Source organism: Heterodontus francisci, chromosome 20 (assembly GCF_036365525.1).
Source record: "Heterodontus francisci isolate sHetFra1 chromosome 20, sHetFra1.hap1, whole genome shotgun sequence".
Classification (NCBI taxonomy): Eukaryota; Metazoa; Chordata; class Chondrichthyes; order Heterodontiformes; family Heterodontidae; genus Heterodontus; species Heterodontus francisci.
The window spans coordinates 34,299,690-34,319,157 of NC_090390.1; the positions used below are offsets into that span (position 1 = coordinate 34,299,690).

At 40.8% G+C, this 19,468-nt stretch overlaps 1 protein-coding gene across 5 annotated transcripts in view; it reads right to left on the minus strand.

The window, feature by feature from the left end:
• LOC137380561 (kinesin-like protein KIF20B) overlaps positions 1-19,468 on the minus strand; it is a 135,334-nt gene that overhangs the window by 95,104 nt on the left and 20,762 nt on the right. For 4 of the 5 annotated variants that reach the window (XM_068052572.1, XM_068052573.1, XM_068052576.1 and 1 more), the window contains exons 3-11: positions 15,769-15,867; positions 15,556-15,675; positions 8,357-8,492; positions 8,072-8,256; positions 6,323-6,374; positions 4,575-4,808; positions 2,670-2,781; positions 2,442-2,510; positions 637-783 (exon numbers count right to left, since the gene is read on the minus strand). In XM_068052572.1, the coding sequence (XP_067908673.1) occupies positions 637-783; positions 2,442-2,510; positions 2,670-2,781; positions 4,575-4,808; positions 6,323-6,374; positions 8,072-8,256; positions 8,357-8,492; positions 15,556-15,675; positions 15,769-15,867 (1,154 nt within the window). The remainder of the gene's footprint in view (positions 1-636; positions 784-2,441; positions 2,511-2,669; positions 2,782-4,574; positions 4,809-6,322; positions 6,375-8,071; positions 8,257-8,356; positions 8,493-15,555; positions 15,676-15,768; positions 15,868-19,468) is intronic. The other variant, XM_068052575.1, reaches the window with a different exon arrangement.

The following is a 19,468-nucleotide window of genomic DNA, read 5'->3' on the forward strand; positions in this document are numbered from 1 at the left end:
ATTCGTGAATCAGATGAACTTTTAAAAGAGACAGACAATCTGGTAGTTTCATGGTCACTATTACTGATAATAGCTTTTAATTCCAGATTTATGTACTTCATTAACTGAATTGAACCAAATCCCAGCTGCCGTGGTGGGATTTGAACTGATGTCTTTGGATCATTAGTCCAAGCATCTGGATTACTAATCTAGTAACATTAAAACTGTGACAGTACCTAATCAGGATGACTACTGGAAACATAAACTGATTCATAATTCCTTTACTGGTCTCAGATTTTGGATCCAGAGCAAATGAAAAATGTAAAAAAGGGCACACAGAGGAAAAAAAACTAGAGTCTGCCCTAATTTAGCAGCCTGTAGTTAATGACTGTCACCTGCAATTGTATTATATTACCAAAAATCTCATTACTCACTGTTGGAGCTTTTTTTTTTTAAAATACATTGCTGAGCACTTGAGAAGAATTTCACAGTTAATCAAAAAAAAGAGATATTTTTAAACTTACAATTTATCACTACTTCAGTAAAACAGCATGAAAAATCTTATTCTACAATTGTAAAGGATGCAAGAATTAGTTGTAGCAAGCAAATTGTTAGGCAGGGTGGGGGTGTGGGTAAAAAGAGAAAGCCTTCTCTTACTTTGAAATTTGGTTATGCCTCAATGCATTGATACATTTTCCAAGAATCAGCAAAGAAGTATTAATGTTTCCAGCTTCTTTCAATCTGTCCCCATCGTTCTTTGTTTTTGCATTCCGCTCAGATCCCGCAAGATCACAAAGAGACAACCTGTAAATTGAGCAGTTGCATTCAGACAAAATAAATCCTTAATGGAATCTGAAATAATTTATACTGTGCCCTTTAACAGCTTGGCCTGGCAGTTGAGAAGCTTCCATTCTACTTCAAGTTACAATAGGGTATCCCACAGTTGGGCCACCAGTCTAATGTTTTAACCTTGGTCCTAAATAATCTTCAGCAGTTATACAAGGTTCATCAAGTACATAAATGAAGCAGGGTCATGCCAGTCAAGCCAAAATTTTGGCACAATAGTTTAATCTGCTCAACCAATCCCACAGCCTTTACATAGATATGAAAGACTGACTTGATCCATGCAAGCTAGAGGTTTACAGACCTTCCCTTTTGTTCTTTCCTTTCCTCCCCCATTTTCCGATCTGTACTTGCTTAAAAACTGGTACATCTCTAACTTTGCTGCAATTCTGATAAAAGTTAGCTTTTTCTCTCCACAGATGCTGACAGACCTGTTGAGTATTTCCAAAATTTTTTTGTTTTATTTCAGATTTCCAGCATTCACAATATTTAGCTCAAGATTGTTTTTGACATGGTACTGCTCAGACATGAACATGCATCATTTTAGAACAATCCAGTAGGACAGAAATCAAGTGTGACAAATATAAAAATGCTAAGATTTTTAAAAAATCAATTTTAAGATATATTCAAATTGCCCATCCTTAAACATTAAATGGAGTCAGTAGTCAGCAGGTTTGCCACCCAATACTTGCTTCTTTTGGAAAAAATTTAAAAAAGTGTATATTATGAATTATCTCTTATCCATCCCACATTCCACAAGTGTGCGTATAAGCATCTATTGCACCCCCACCCCCCAGTGGAGAGCAAATATTACACATTATGGGCATTTATTTACTCATGACCATTTTCTGTGGCATCGCTCATAAGACTGTATTGTAAAAATTGAGAGAAACAAGTAAGTTTGCACATTGATCACATCACAAATGCATTATTTTGAAAATGATTATCTATCACACCCCCAGAAGTAATTTTTATTTTATGGAAGAGAGAAGTTTATGCAGCTGTGGAACAACATAGCAAGTTCTTCCAACAGCCTGAGACCAAAACAACTAAAATAACGTGCAGAATGTCTTTTGTGAGGAAATCCCAACTGTACAGCACATTTGTAAATGGGAGTCTGGTAGGACAGTTAAAGGAAAAAACGTGAATTGCAACGGTTCAGATTCTTGAAATAATCTTTACAGAATCTACTCAAAATCCAAAATCCAGCTGAATGAATTGCTTTTGACACATGTAGCTGTGGTGATGCTCCTCCATAGATCTCATGTCCAGTTGTAAGCAGTCCTTGTGATGAAGTGAGTTGGTGGGGGAAACAAAACATAGCAATGAGGCGGGGTAGGCTGGTGGTTGAAAGCTTTTGAAATCATGCAGATTAATGGTTTGACTGGTTGAGCAATTAAATCCTTTACCAGAAATGTGATACAACCATAAAAAAGGACAAGGATTGAGGTGAAGATGGCACACAAAACCATGGGAGAGAATAGTTAAAGATGCATGGTTTGCTAATTACACCATATAAAAATAGTGAATTTTTAAACAAACAACTTTTCCCATTGGATTCATTTCAATGAAAACATGATTAGAAATGACAAAGAAATTTCTTTAGATATACTACTTACTCAGTGACTCTTGTAACATGAAGTCCACCATCCACCACATGCAAAATTCTTATTGAAAACGTACAATGGCTGCAGAATAAACATTTCAGAGAAACTTTAAATTTGATTGTTACTGGTTTAAAGCATGTGGTTTTGTTCAGAATTACACACTGAACCTAAACAATTTTTTTTTTCCCGAAAAGAGCAGTCACAATTCAACATTTGCAATGATGTAATTTACTAAATTACCTTCTACTTGAAAGATTGTTGATTTTTGTGGAAGCAATACTTTGCTGTTTTCTCCCTTGTTTTAGTATTTTATATGCCTCTTCTGCATTGGAAACCTGAATCCACCTTAGATCTAAAATAAAAGCAATTTTAACATAAAAGTCCCAAGGCGCTACACAGGCATTATAAAACAAAATAAAAAAAACATTAGCAGATGATCAAAAGCTTGATCAAAGAGGTAGGTTTTAAAGAAGTATCTTAAAAGGAGGAAAGTGAGGCAGAGAGGTTTAGGGAGGGAATTCCAGGGCTTAGGGCCTAGGCAGTTAAAGGCATGGCTACCAATAGTGAAGCAATTAAAATTGGGGATGCTCAAGAGGCCAGAATTAGAGGAGTGCAGATATCAGAGGGTTGCAGGGCTGGAGGTGCAAGGCCATGGAAGGATTTGAAAACAAGGATTAGAATCTTAACTGGGAGCCAGTGTAGGTCAGCAAGCAAATGGGTGACGGGTGAACTGCATTTGGTGTGAATTAAAACAGACAGCAGGGTTTTGGATGGCCTAAAGTTTGTGGAGGATAGCATGTGGGAGGTCGGGCAGGACTGCATTCGAATAGTCAAGTCTGGAAGTAACAAAGGATGGAGGAGGGTTCCAGCAGCAAAAGCGCTCAGGTAGGGGTGGAGACAGGCAATAGGCAGTCTTAGTGACAGTGCGGATATATATTTGAAAGCTCATCTCGGGGTCAAAGATGACACCAACATTGTGAACAGTCTGGTTCAGCCTCAAACAGATAGTAGGGAGAGGGATGGAGTGGATAGGGACCAACATTTGTGGCGGGGACCAAAGGATTCAATCTTCCAAATATTTAATTGGAGGAAATTTCTACTCATCCAGTACTGTCTGCTGGATAAGCAGCCTGATAATATAAGACAGTGGAAGGGTTGAGAGAGGTGGTGGTGGTGAGGTAGAGCTGGGTGTCATCAGCAGACATGTGGAAATTGACAGTGTTTTCGGATGATGTTGCTGAAGGACAGCTTGTAGATGAGAAATAGGAGGGGTCCAAGGATAAATCCTTGGGGGACACAAAAGGTAACTACGCAGGAATGGGAAGAGAAGCCACTGAAGGCAATTCTCTGGCTACGATTAGATAGATAAGAATGGAACCATGCAAGTGCTGTCCCACCCAGCAGGATGACACTGGAAAGGCGCTGGAGGAGGATGGTGTGATCATCTGTGTCACATGCTGCAGACAGGTAAAGAAGAAATAGTTTACCTTTGTCACAGTTCATAGGATGTCATTTGTAACTTTGATAAGAGCCACTTCAGTACTGTGACCAGGGTGGAAACCTAATTGGAGGGATTCAAACATGGAGTTCCAGGAAGATGGGCATGAATTTGGGAGGTGACATCATGTTCAAGGACTTTGAAGAGGAAAGAGGTAATTTGCATGGACAGATGTGGTCAGGTTTTTTTTTTAAAAAGAGGGGGGAGAATGGCAGATTTGAAGGAGAGAGGGACACAATCTGGAGGAGAGGGGACCATAGAGTCATAGAATCATTTACGGCACAGAATGCAGCCAGACAATCGAGTCCATGCCAGCATTAACAATGTCAGCTAACATGCCAGGAAGGAACTTGGGTGTCCAGTCGTTTATTGCGAATAAGTTAGAGAGCACAGAAGGTGGGTCTGATGGAGGTGAGGAGCTCCGAGAGAAACTAACGGAGGAAACAAGTTCAGGGCTAGGGCAATGGGAAGCCATTGCGGAAGACATTTTGAAAACCATGATCTTATACAGAAGAGTAAAAATTGCTCATTAATAGTCACAGGAAAATAAGGTTAAAAATTGATTAAATATTGCAAGAAACCAAAGCTATTCCTTCAGCACTGATTTTTGCAAGAATTATAAAGCTGTTAAGTAGTTGCTCAATTACCTTTCACATAGGTGTTGCCTTTTGCATCCTGTGCAAAACGAAGTACCTTTCTTTTCTGATGTTTATATGGTACCAGATCAAGTAAATCATAAAGAGTTTCATTGTATATTTCACAAAATGAAACCCAGATGGAAAATCTGATCCTTTCTGGTGCATGCACAGCAACTTGTTCAGAATGCTTTAAGTGTTCAGAAAAACCTCCTAAAATACCAAGTGACTTCTGCAAACTTCCTGCTTTAAACAAAAAAAAAAAAACTTTTAATGGTTAAACTAAGACTGCAACATCTTGAGAAAGCAGTTTCAGTTTCTAAATGGAACACCTTAATCTATTTGGTGGATTGGATAGTCAGGAGTTAAAGATTAGTCTCTCATTTGAAATGAACACAAATGCTACATTGCCCCAAATTGCAAGCCCAATAGTCACACATTGCTGGTTTATTCTGTACATTTCACTGATCCAAAATGTCAGAATATTGGTGAATATTCAAAAAAAAAAATGACATAAAAACAAAAAATGCTGGAAATACTCAGCCGGTCTGGCATCATCTGTGGTGAGAGAAGCAGAGTTAACCTTTCAGGTCAGTGACCCTTCATCAGCCATTATCTATGTTGGGTAAGGTCATCCTGGGATATGGATCAAAGGCAAGTAAATATAGTTTATTTACTCATCAGCCATGATCTAAATCGAATGTTAGAACATCCTATTCCTGTCCCTATGTTCATGTTTTCAGTAGATGTTTGACATGAATTCAAGAAAACAATTGGGATTTCAACCATAGGTTGACTGCTAGTCAGTCATTTCAATCAAACTACGTGGGCTTAGTCCTCCCAACAGTAACAAAATAAATTTATGGCACGGAAGGGGGCCATTTGGCCTCTTCCATAACTCTGGTGAATCTGCTGTAACCTTTCCAACACTAGCAAATCCTTACTGAGGTGCATTTCCCAAAACGAAATGTTTGAAAAATAGTTTGAAATTTAAGAAAGTAACACCAAGGACTGAAGTTAAGCCATTTTTAAAAGGGAATATCAATGTACTTGCATATTCTGGTGCGCCAATAATTTAAATAAACCTGAATGCAAAGCATTCATTTTATCCAAGCTTCCAAAGACAGGGAGAAATGACAGTTGGCAGATATCAAAACCATAATCTCAGGTGGTCTGTACTAGTCAATTTTACACTCATCTACTTTAAAATTGCCAATTTCACAATTTATTTGTTCTTCTTTTGGAAAAAAAGCATAATGTATGCAGCCAGCTTGTTAATATCAAGATAGAAATTGAGTTGTGTGTTTTTAGAATTATATATGAAATGTCAAAGACAACTTAAAAGCAAATGGAATTATTAAAATTCTTACTCTTGGTATTTGCCTTTTTTTAAAAATAGACAAAAAAGTTTAATTGAAAGCACAATACATATTTAGAAGGAATAATATACATTTGAATTCCAATCAAAAGGTGCAGGACCACAAACAATTTATGATGAACAATACTATAACCTAGGGGTATAAATCAGGAGAAGAAAAACACCCTATTCCTAACAAAAGTGCTGAAAGCTGCTCCCTTGTATTTACTAGCCTTCAAAAATAAAACAACTTACCTTTAAAAATCAACTTACCAAAAAGTATAAAAATGGTCTGGAAAAACTATTTTGATTCATGATTAAAGTTTACAATATAGAATTATGCCCCAGTGCACTGCAAGTCAATCTGAATTATACATGTTCTATGCACACTTGTTCAACTTACCTTCTGAAGCATCTAGTGAGCTATGCTGACTGCTCCTATTGCACTGGTCACTCTAGTGGAAAAAAAAGGATTTGAAGATTTAAAGCTTTAATTTTTTTTTTACTTCTACTTAAATCCAAAAATGATCCTTTAATACAACCATTTGTATAGGGTTTACTTAAGGAGGACACAGCATTTTATAGCAGAATTGGACAATAAATGCTCCCAGGTTAATATAATAACTAGGATAACTCTTGTATAACTACAGACTTTATTTTCCCTTAGTTACGCCTTACTCTACTATTGTTTAAAAAAAAACACTTGGTTCTAACAGTGGGTATTGACACCACTGTGCCAGTCAACATGTTGGAGGTGTCCAGACTTGCAGCAAACAGAATCTATTTACTCAGTAAATACAGAGTCTATACGAACTATAGCAGAGGCAGGGAGAAGGTGCAGGAAAGCGATATAGATACATAGCAAGGCTAGGGATGCAGTGGTCTGGTCAGATTTTTACAGCACAGCCACACTATAATTTCTCTTCTGTTTCCAGCTTGGCAGTCAGCTAAATTTACAGGCTGGCTGGCTACCAGACAGGAAAACCAGTGGTAGAAGGCTACAGTTGAGAACGAAATTGGGACTGGGGAAAATAAAAGTGGGTGGTGACAAGGCAGTGGTGCGGGAAAAAACAAACAGCCGAAGGCTTTCATGAAGGACCAGGGAGCAGTGCTGCTCCTCCTGGTTCATAAAGGAGAAGTGCTATAAAAAGAACTTGTCTCTGGAGAAGACAACTCTCACCCCCCTTTTCACTGCCAGTTTCCCCAAGGCCTGGGAAATCTAGTTGGAGCAGTTAAATTTAAAATTAAGCTCCCAATTGCACAGTGAGAGTCTGGTTTAAACACATTAATGAAATATCCCACCTCTCCAAGATGGGACGCTCACACGCCTTGTTATCCGCCATCAAAAAGGGCAGCGAGTGAATCTGTGGCGGGTTGGGGATGTGTACTTTTGTTTTTTTTAAATGGTTGTGTGGGTGGTGGTGGGGGTTAGCCCCAGCCCTTCCCATCCATCAAGTTGGTTTTGTCAGTCTCCAGATTAAATTTATTTCCCCAGCAAAATGCAGTGAATGGAAGATAGTTGCAGAACACAAATAAGGTCTGCAAAATCAGTTTCCAGAGGTGATTGAGCAAATCCCCCATCATCCACTCAATCATCTCTATTCTAGCCAGGATTTATGGTGTCACTATACACAGGCTATTAAAATTACCTTTACTTACTTTGTACAGAAATTGCATGGGGACTACTGAAGCCTCAAAAATATTTAGTTTCCTTAACTTTAAATGGAAGTTCCTATGCACGGGATGGCTTTAATATAATTCTTATGACAATTTATTCCTAATAAAGCACTTTATCCTACTTGCCTCTCCAGGATTAAAATTTTTTGTTTTAAAAGATAATAAATTAAATACTGCAAGGACAGAATTAATGTGCAGATTTCCTTTGAACAGGATTAATGGAGCTTAATAACTAATTCTATGTTTAGTATCTTCTTGAAGTCAGCGAATAAACAAATTTATAAATTCTCAATAATATTCAGAAAAGGGTATTAAGTTATCGATAATTATTTTTAAAGAGCTGTTTGGACATTCATTCATCCTCAATTGTGAAAAGGCAAGACTAATAATTATGCTAGTTCAAATACAGAACATTTATGACACAGGTTTTTAACAAAAACAAAAAAGTAGGTTGACCATAAATTCACTTGTTTACCTCTCTAAACAGGTGAAGGACTGATCTTTTAATAGCCTCCTCTTCTTTCACTTGCATTTCTGTTAATCTACCAAAGTCTGTGCATCTCTGTGGTTTAATGTTCATATTTTTATAAATTTTTCCTTCAATACTGTTAAATAGAACACTCAGCGACAGTGGCAAGATACCCACATCGTGGTCTGGCCCTACAACAAAATAGAATAATAAAAGTAGATCAACTTCTAAAAAGGAAGGAAAATCTAAATATTCTTTTTTATAAAATTGCATTTAAATAAAAAAACAAACCTTGAAATGTGTATGTTTTTCCTGCATTGGTGACACCATAGGTAAAAACCAAACAGTTCTGTCCATTCAAAACTTCCTTAATGAGTGGTTTTACTGCGCCAAATATTTCTATTTGCTTGGTTTCTGGTCCATAAACCTAGGAGTTGAATTTTTTTTTCCACAAACAGGCTTATTTAGCATATTAATATCAACATGCACAAGGGAAAGAAAAAGATCTGCACTTAAGGCAGTACACTCTAAACATTACAAAGTGGTCACCTAGCAATGAAGCAACATTACTGTACTCCCAATCCAACAGTATACATCAAATAATGCAAATCTACCCACTAACTCAGCAGACAAGAACTAGTAGACAGATATAACAACTTGCATTCATATAGCACCCATGTGCAGGCACATGCTTCACAGCATTAAAAAGGGAGAAAGAGCAGACACTAAAACAGAGAAAAAAGGGAAAAATGGAGAGTGTAAAATGGGAAACCAAAAAAGGTAAAATTAAAAAAAAAAAAAGGGATCTTTTTCTGTTTTTAACAGGAGATTTTTGAAAGCAGGGTCATAGTGCCTTTAATGGAATTAAAACTTCAAGGTGTTTCAAAAGGCACAAACAAAAACTAACACCAAGCCAAAAGAAGGAGACATTAGGACTGCAAAAGCTTGGTTGAAGAGGTAAGTTTTAGGGAGGGAATTATTAAAGATGTTATAGCAGGGCATTTAGGAAAAAAAAAAATCAAGGTAATCAGGCAGAGTCAACATGGTTTTGTGAAAGAGAAATCATGTTTAACCAATTTATTTGAGTTCTTTGTAGGAGTTACATGTGCTGTGGATAAAAGGGGAATCGGTGGCTGTATTGTACTTCGATTTCCAGAAGGCATTTGATAAGGTGCCACATCAAAAGCTATTGCTGAAAATAAAAGCTCATGGTGTAGGGGGTAACATATTGGCATGGATAGAAGATTGGTTAGCTAACAGTTTAGCTAAATGGTTAGCTAACCATTTTCTGGTTGGCAAGATGTAACGAGTGGTGTGCCACAGGGATCTGTGCTGGGGCCTCAACTTTTTACAATTTATATAAATGACTCAAATGAAAGGACCGAAGGTATGGTTGCTAAACTTGCTGATGACACAAAGATAGGTAGGAATGTAACTTGTGAAGAGGTCATAAGGAGGCTACAAAGGGATAGGTTAAGTAAGTGGGCAAAGACTTGGCAAATGGAGTATAATGTGGGAAAGTGTGAAATTGTCCACTATGGCAGGAAGAATAAAAAATCATTATCTAAATGGTGAAAGATTGCAGAGCTGAGATGCAGAAGGATCTGGCTGTCCTAGTGCATGAATCGCAAAAGGTTAGTATGCAGGTACAGCAAGTAATTAGGAAAGCCAATAGAATGTTATTATTTATCACAAGGGGAATTGAATACAAAAGTAGGGAGGTTATGCTTCAGCTATATAGGGCATTGGTGAGACCACATCTGGAGCACTGTGTACAGTACTAGTCTCCTTATTTAATGATGGATGTAGATGCGTTGGAAGCAGTTCAGAGAAGGTTTACTAGACCAATACCTGGAATGGGCGGCCTGTCTTACGATGAAAGATTGAACAGGCTAGGCTTGCATCGACTGGAATTTCGAAGAGTAAGAGGCGACTTGATTGAAACATAAGATCCTGAGGGGTCTTGACAGGGTGGATGTGGAAAGGATGTTTTCCCTTGTGGGAGAATCTCAAACTAGGTGTCACTGTTTAAAAATAAAGGGGTCGCCCACTTGAGAGATGAGGAGAATTTTTTTCTCTGAGGGTCATGAGTCTTTGGAATTCTCTTCCTCAAAAGGCAGTGGAAGCAGAGTCTTTGAATATTTTTAAGGCACAGGTAGATAGATTCTTGATAAGCAAGGGGGTGGAAGGTTATCGGAGGTAGGTGGAAACGTGGAGTAATCAGTTCAGCTATCAACTTATTGAATGGTGGAACAGGCTCAAGGGGCCGAATGGCCTACTCCTGCTCCTAATTCGTATGAAAGAATACCAGAGCTTAGGGTCTAGACAACAGAAGGCATGGCTGCCAAAGCTGGGACAAAGAAGGTGGGGATGCACAAGAGGCCAGAATTGGAGGAATGTAGAGTTCTGAAGGTTGTAGGGCTGGAGGAAGTTAAAGATGGGAAGCAGCAAGGCCAGGAAGTGAGACAGAGACAGACAAAACTGGGTAGATAATTTCACAGAGTAATTGCCTCACCAAGCATGAAATGAAGTAGAGGACGAAGGTGTAACACTCATTTGCGTTAGAGAAGTGGTGGGTGCAGGCAGAAGGAGAGAACTAAAAAAAGGTAGGGTGGGTCATGATCACAGAGATTTGAAAACAAAATAAAAAATAGTAATTTTGAAATTGTCATACCGAAGCAGACAGCCAGAGCAATGGGAACAATGTGAATGGACAGAGTGTGCACCAAGACTCAGACTATTGTCTTTTAGGAGGAGCTAAAGCTTATTGTGGATGGATATGGAAAGCCCAGCTAGCAAAGTATTGGAAAAGTCATGCCTCAAAGCAATGAAGGCATAAACTAGTGTTTTGGCAGAAGGGCACAGAATCGTGGACATGGAAGAAAACTTTTTTTGGTAAAGCAGATGTGGGGGAAGGAAACTAGGAACGTTGATGGAGTCAAGGCCAGACACTGATTTTAGCTGAAAATAATGCCAAGTTTCAGTTGAAGTTTTGTGTCATGCAGGATATATACAGACCACTTCAACCTCTTTCGAAACATTGCTTTGTAAGTATGGCTACAGTGTACATATACATCTGTTTTCAAAGTTTTAGGGAAACAAAGTGTTATGCACAAATACAATGATCACCTGCCGGCAGGTGAAACAATGAACCATTTTTCAGACAGATACTAGATGATGATGTTCTAAGAGGGCTTCTGCTTCAAGCATTATTCTATGTTCATGGCCAATATAGTTGCCTGGGGAAAAAGGCTGAAAAGGTTAATAATTCATCAAATTTGGACCATAGCAGAGCATTTTCACCATGATATTATTGCACCCTTTCATGAAACAAACTCAATGGGTTGAATTATATTGGGGCGCCGCCATCCATGGTAGCGCCCTTATTCACTGGCCGCCGCGGAGCCCCTGCAATATTAATCGCCGGGGCTCATTAGAATCACGGCGCCAAGCCGCCCACCCCATATTATGCAGGGTTAAGCGGGACATTCGGCACAGAGAGAGTTTTTGACAGCTGTGCAGCAGGTTTTGGGGCCCCATTTTAAGTGCTCCAGCACCTGCTTACTGACAACGGTCAAAAAAATACTTACCTGACTGAAGAGTGGGGCTGCTGTCAATCTGGTAGCAAAGCAGAAAATCTTGAAGAAATCCAGGTCAGGCAGCATCTGTGGAGAGAGAAGCAGAGCTAACTTGTCCAAGTTCAGACTTGAAAGTTAACTCTGCTTCTCTCCAGATGCTGCCTGACCTGCTGAGTTACCCCAGCACACCAGCTTTGCTACCACATACTTACCTTGCTCTGTCCCAGTGTCCTGTGAAGTTACGATCCTCTTCTCCCACTCAAGTGTAACATTCCTTCTTGTAGGTGTGCCGCACCTGGATGAATAATCTTAATTTTGCACATTCCAGGACGTGAGACTTAAATAGGGCGACACAGTGGCTAGCACCGCAGCCTCACAGCTCCAGCGACCCGGGTTCAATTCTGGGTACTGCCTGTGCGGAGTTTGCAAGTTCTCCCTGTGTCTGCGTGGGTTTCCGCCGGGTGCTCCGGTTTCCTCCCACCTCCAAAAGACTTGCAGGTTGATAGGTAAATTGGCCATTGTAAATGGCCCCTAGTGTAGGTAGGTGGTAGGAGAATGGTGGGGATGTGGTAGAGAATATGGGGTTAATGTAGGATTAGTATAAATGGGTGGTTGTTGGTCAGCACAGACTCGGTGGGCCGAAGGGCCTGTTTCAGTGCTGTATCTCTAAATAAATTTTTAAAAAATAAAATAGATCATAAAAAAGGTATTAAAGGTTTCCAGAGAACACACTGACACAAATGGGAATGCATAGGTGTCACAGCAATGTAAATATATCTTTCACTGAATGTTCCTCAAACATGTGCCCTTTTCTCTGTTGGAATGATATGTGCCAGCATATAGCGCCAATGTCACATCCCTTTGCTCCGCTGGCCCTTCAGGAGAGCCAACGTATGCCATGCCACCATTACTCATGAGTGTCTCCATGGACTCAGCAACATGGACATTGGCTCAGCCAGCTGCTACCTGTAATGGTTTACACAGGGCTACTGCAGATGTGGACTGGTGCACAGCAGGTGAGCAAGGGTGATGTGTGGCTTGCAGAGCTCATGTCGTTTCCTATGGAGCAGGCAGCCTTTATCTGATAAGCTACTGCATGCAGAGCCCGGGTGCCATCTGCCCTCCCATGCGTTATTCATGTTGTAGGTCCTCAGCCTCCTCATGGTCTGAGGAGGAATCCTGTTGGCATATCTCATCATGCCAGGCCTATTGGGTGTGCAGAGCAGCAAAGAAAAGAGCTGGCCTTTTTGGCCTGTAACACAGGGCATCACCCCATCCATCCAGGCATTGGAGGCGCTCTTTCAGCATGCCGATCTCCTGGTCAATGGTGGTTCATTTAGCTTAGTGGCAGGCTTTGCATCTCTCCTCTGCAGCAGTGGTGGAGTCTCTCACTGGTGTCGGGAGCCATGTCTGCAAAGGATAGCCCTCATCTCAAGAAGCCACCCTTCCATCTGAGCCAGTTCAGTGAACAGCAGTGATAGCTGGGACTGGCACAAGACCCAGGTGTCATGGCAGCTGCCGGAGAAGCGGTCACACATTCACTGCAAACATCTGCGGTGTGAACATACCAGCTTCACTTAGATTGAGAGGGCTCCTTTAATGGCGATGTCTGCAGGTGGTAGCCTGGCAGTAGGTTTGATGGCCACATGAGTGCAGTCTACGATTATAACCTATGGCTCTCCAGCAATGGTACCAGAACCACTGACCCTCTGGGCCTGGCTGACAGAGTCTGTCCTGAAGCGGCCATCCTCACTGGCCCTCTGGTGCAGGGCATTGGTGACCTCCCTGATAGTAGTGCACTGCTGACAATGTGACCCCACAAAAAGGTCTCTAGTGGGTCCCTAAAAAAGGTGCAAAGGTGTCAGGTTTGAGAATCGCTGCCACTATGAGGAACAAAGGCATGGGATGTCCACCGGAGCCCATGGGCTACAGGTCATCCTTGAGCAAGGCACAGAGACATGTCACCACCCTCTCCAAGTGCAATCTCCTCTGACACTGGTGCTCTGACATCCGATGGCATGTCACGTGGGGCCTGTAGATGCAAGACAGCCGTAATGGCGGGCTCCCCTTGGGGGATGCTGCTCACGATCGGGACCTCTACATGGATCACACCTGCCGGTCGGTCTTGCCTCTGATGCATATGGATCCTCACTTGCAGGAGGATCACACAATGTAGGATAAGCCATACCCATTTCCATGTGATAAATAAAGTTGAACCCTGCATGTATTTGAAGGTTCCTAACAGGGCATGGACTGGTGTTGATGGGTGCATCAGCTGCTTTTCTGGATCAACTATGTGGCGTGCCATGGCATTGCCCATTTGGCCAACACTCAGTGGCACAGCATGACCACATCAAGATCCTATCAGCTGAATCAATTGCCCCCATAAAATCTTAAATTTTCCTGCCCTTTCTGGCACTCTCCCCACACACAGGGTGCCTAGTGTGCCATTGCCCCCTCACAAACAGAGCGTACACTGTTACCAGAAGGATGGTACATAGTACCTCCCTTCATGCCAGCACAGTTTTCCCTCCAGTAATCCCAGAATGCAGTTAGATCCCTGTGTATCCCACCCCACCCCCATAATGCAGTGAGGACCTGCCAGCTTTTTAGATCGTGAACTGGACAGCACGTGATGGCCGCCCCTTCAACAAAAAATTCAGTATTGTCAGTGGAGAGGTGGTGGGCTGCATAATCAGCATAGGTAAGTAAGCATTACCATATGCTAATTGTGGTGCCACCACCATGCGGCAGGGGTGGGGGGCAAACCGAGGTACCGCCGCTGTCGGTAAACTGCAGCGGGCCCGTCTCCACATCGCAGGTCGAGGTGGGCCTCTCCCAGCAGCATTTTACTGGCCCCCGTGCCACAATGTCGAGGGGCTGGTAAAATTCAGCCCAATACTTGGGGCAGGGTTAAATTTGCAAGATAAATGCAGGTCAAAGTCATTTTGCCCACCTTAACACTTCTAGCTCAATGATCTTACAGTCTGCCCATCAGAGCATCCAATCATTTCTTCAACTGTCCCATGGTGCTCATCTTCATCTGTACGACTATCCAGAAATCCATTTCATATGTTGATCCCTCTGGGTGAAGAACTTTGCCCAATCTTAAAATTAGCCTATTGCAAATTTAAACCATGCCACCTTAGCCTACTGTCGATTCAAAGCAATGTTCCATTTGAGCTCTTCTGCATAAGTTAGTTATTTTTATACACCACTGGCATCTTTCCAGGATGAAGAGATCTATAATTTCTTATTCTCATCACTGTCTTCTGACACTAGAAATCATGGAGGATCATCTCTGCATTGTTTTCAGAGCAGCATCTAGATTGCTAGGCATGATTTGATCAGAGCAATATTATTAGTTTTTAACTAAAATATTATTTTAGCATGATTTCCTTCAATTTGTATTCCACTGCTGCTACATGGTTTAGCATTCCACTTGCCTTATTGTAGAGCAACATGACTAAAACCTCTAGATCTTTCATCACTGTCCTTACAATTTTAACACCATGCATGATGTTCTTGTTGTCCATTTTTTCCCCCCTTTTTTTGTTGTTAAATTTAACCTGATATTCAATCGAATTGTATATTTTGCATAATTAGCTTGGTAGTTCTCAAACAGACTCCTTCAATTGAATTGCTCTTTCCAGTAAGTATGGTTTTACCAGAAGATAATAAACATTGAGACACTTTTGTTACCCAAAGCAGTCTTATTTGTTACCTACGAAATTTTAAAGCTAGAAATATGTCACAAATGTAATTGGGGATTAGCCACTCTTTTAACGCATGCAGATATATGCTCAGAAAAGGAAATCATACATAGAACTCCATTTTTAATCAGAAATAAAAATCTAAATTAGGCTTCTATTCAAGAATGTTATTACACTCAACACACTATTTGTTACTTACATGAGAAAATGTAAAGTGTTGAGCCATTTGACCAATTCCTCGATCACTACATCGAGAACCCAAGGAATTTCGTGGCGGTTTCAGGATTACATTAGTTGAGTTTTCTATTAATACACAGTCCTAGGAGTGCAAATTTGACACGTTAGCATAAATATTAGTGGGGGTCAATTAAAGACAGTTTAATTTTCATTCAAAGTCATTTAGATAACCAGCCTGAGATTCATTTTGTTCGACTTCAGCTTCAGTGAAAGGTCTAATACGAAGATGAACGCACATATGATCCTTTGCACCTGAACACTTTTGTTGAAGAGCCTGTAAAAAAAGTTATATAGTTTAAGGTATCAAAATAAAGTTGATAATTCATAAAAATAAAAACTCGTGTACCAGGACTTTGACCTAGCAAAGATGAAGGAATTGCAACATAGTCGTTTGGTAGTACAGAACTTGAGTATTGCTGAAAAGACATTTTGCCGAAGCTTTTTGTCGCACTCATCAGGAGAATTTGCAGGAATATAATTGTAAGGGAAAGGAACAAAATTATACTGTACGAGAGGAGAGTGCCGATTGGTAGAAGCATTGCCATGGAGAATGCACCAGTTTATGTGACTGACAGTTAACTGCCATGTTTTGTTTGAAATTTATGACAGGCAGCTTGACTGAGCGGTTCATTCCTCAGGGCAATGCCTTGAACAGCAAATGGCGGTCACTTATTTTGTTTAGCTAAAACAGGTGCAATGTGTATACATGTTTTCTGTCTGCAAAGAAAAGGGCCCTGTGTATTCATATATGTAGCTTCCAGTTCATGCAAATGCATCATACTGCGAGCCCGACTGACAGACAATCAGTTGTCAGCGTATTTCTTAGCACAGAGAATTATTTAGCAAATGTGTTGTCCAATCGCAGAATCACACTGTTTTGAGTTTTGCAAGCATGGGTTGGTTGGGTACGGTCTCTACCTGGCCTGTTGCAAACAGTGGAAGGGACATGCTGTTTGATACAATCCGCCAATCTTTGGGACATACTGCCTATATACCTAGCATCACACTGCATTGAAATTCATATACCACATTACTCAATTGTGTGATCAGCAGACCGTCTTTTTGGTTTGATAGTAGCATCCAGTTAATGGCGAACACCACACGTGTTGCTACTGCATAGTAACAGCACGAAACAGCTAGCTTCACTGTTGCTCAAATTTATTGGGATACATTACCCTTCCCAGGTAATCTGAGATAGACATCACAATGATTAAATTCTACATCCAGTTTGAAAGAGAGAAGGGGGAGTCTAAGACTAGTACTTTAAACTGAAATAAGGACAACTATGTGGGCATGAAAGCTGAGCTAGCTGAAATGAACTGGGTTACTAGGCTAGGAAATAGATCAATAGAGAAGCAGTGGCAGGCATACAAGAGGATATTTCAGAATACTCGGGATAAGTACATTCCTACTATGAAGAAAAATCCTAAGGGGAGGACCCACCATCCGTGGTTAAGTAAAGAAGGTACGGAAAGCATCAAACTTAAGGAAAAAGCATATAATTGCACAATGATGAGTGGCAGGTCAGAATATAAACAATGGCAGAAAATGATTAAAAAGGTTAATCAGGAGAAAGAAATTAGAGTATGAGAGGAAGCTACCTAGAAATGTAAAAACAGATAGCAAGACTCTCTACGGGTATTTGAAAAGGAGAAAAGTAAAGTGAATGTTGGTCCTCTAGCGAGTGAGAATGGGGAGCAGATGATAAAGGAAATGGTGGACGAAATTAACAAATTTTTGCTTCCGTCTTCGCTAGAGTATACAAAAAACATTCCAGTAATAGCTGTAAATCAGAAGGTGGGGAGAGGAATTTGGTGAAATTACAATCACCAGGGAAGCGGTACGGAGCGAACTGATGGAGCTGCGGGCTGACAAGTCCCCAGGTCCTGATGGGCTTCATCCCAAGGTCATAAAAAGAGGTGGCGAATGAGGTAGTAGATGCGTTGGTTAATTTTTCAAATTTTGCTGGGTTCTGGAAAAGATCCATCAGACTGGAAAGTAGCAAATATAACCTCTATTCAAGATAGGGGAGAGAGGGGGGGTGGGTGGATGGAAAAGAGGCAGAAAACAGGTAACTATAGGTCAATTAGCTTGATGTCTGTCATGGGGAAAGGTTGGAATCGATTAAGGGGGCAAGAGCTGGGCACTTAGAAAAACTCAAGGTAATTGGGAACAGTCAGGATGGTTTTGTGAAAGGGAAATAATGTTTAACCAATTTGTTGGAGTTCTTTGAAGGAGTAACATGTGCTGTGGATAAAGGAGAGCCTGTTGACATACTGTACTTGGATTTCCAGAAGACATTTGACAAGGTGCCACATAAAAAGGTTATTGTGCCAAGTAGGAGCTCATGGTGTAGGGGACAACATATTAGCATGGAAAGAAGATTGGCTGGCAGAAAACCAAAAGTAAGCATAAATGGGTCCTTTCCTGATTGGCAGGATATGACGAGTGGAGTCCCGCAGGGATCTGTACTGGGGCTTCAACTTTTTACAATTTATATCAATGACTTAGATGAAGGTAGAGATGGCATGGTAGCTAAATTTGCAGATGACACAAAGATAGGTAGGAAAGTATGGTGTAAAGAGGACATAAGGAGGTTGCAGACAGAGATAGATAGGCCGAGTGAGCAAAGATCTGACAGATGGAGTATAATGTGGGAAAATGTGAAGTTGTTCACTTTGGCAGGAAGAATAAAAAGCAGATTATTATTATTTTTTTTTTTTAAATGGAGAACGACTGCAGAATTCCGAGGTGCTGAGGAATCTAGGTGGTCTCGTGCACGAGTCACGAAAAAAAGTTAGTATGCAGGTACAGCAATTAAAGGAGACTAATGGAATGCTATCCTTTATTACGAGAGGAATTGACAATAAAAGTAAGGAAGTTATGCTTCAGTTATACAGGGCATTGATGAGACCACATCTCTAATACTATGCACAGTTTTGGTCTCCTTATTTAAAGCAAGGATATAAATGCATTGGAGGCAGTCAGAGGTTTACTAGATTAACACCTGGAATGAGCAGGTTGTCTTATGAGGAAAGGTTGGACAGACGCAGCATCTTTTCACTGGAATTTAGAAGAGTGTGGGGAGCCTTGTTTGAAGAATACAAGATCCTGAATAGTCTTGACAAGGTGGATGTGGAAAGGAGGTTTCCTCTTGAGGGAGAGCCCAGAACTAGGGGACACAGTTTTAAAATTAGGGGTTGCCCTTTCAGGACAGTGATGAGAAATGTTTTCTCGGAGGGTTGTGCAACTTTGAACCGTCTGCCTCAGAAGGTGGTGGAGGCGGGATCATTGAATATTTTTAAAGGCAGTGGTAGATAGATTCTTGCTCGGCAAGGGAATTCGAAGGTTACCAGTGGTAGATGGGAGTGTGGAATTCGAGACACAAACAGATCAGCCATGATCTTATTGAATGGTGGAGCAGGCACGAGGGGCCAAATGGCCTACATCTACTCCTAATTCATATGTTTGTATGACTGGGCACTTTTCAGGGCTGAAAATGACGACCTTTGGCCCATTCATAAGTTTGCGCGCTATACAGTGAGAAATTCTCTCATTAGGGTAGAAATTATCACGCAGGATGCCTTTGATTTGCCCTATGTCAGCATCAAGCCTGCATGGTGAGCAAATGATTCGGGTCCTATTTACGAGGTTGCCGATAAGGCCAATCTTATAGCACGTGGAACTAAGAATCCCAACACATGTATTGACCAGTGAAAGTAGGCTTGCGATAGACTGTGGTAGAGAACCCCCTAGCAGATTTCTTAACTTGTACATCAAGGAAAGGGAGCTCATTAGACTGCTCCATTTCAAAAGGTGAACAAGCACAAGATGGAGCCCATTAAGACGTGTAAGGAAATTACATGCAGCTGCGG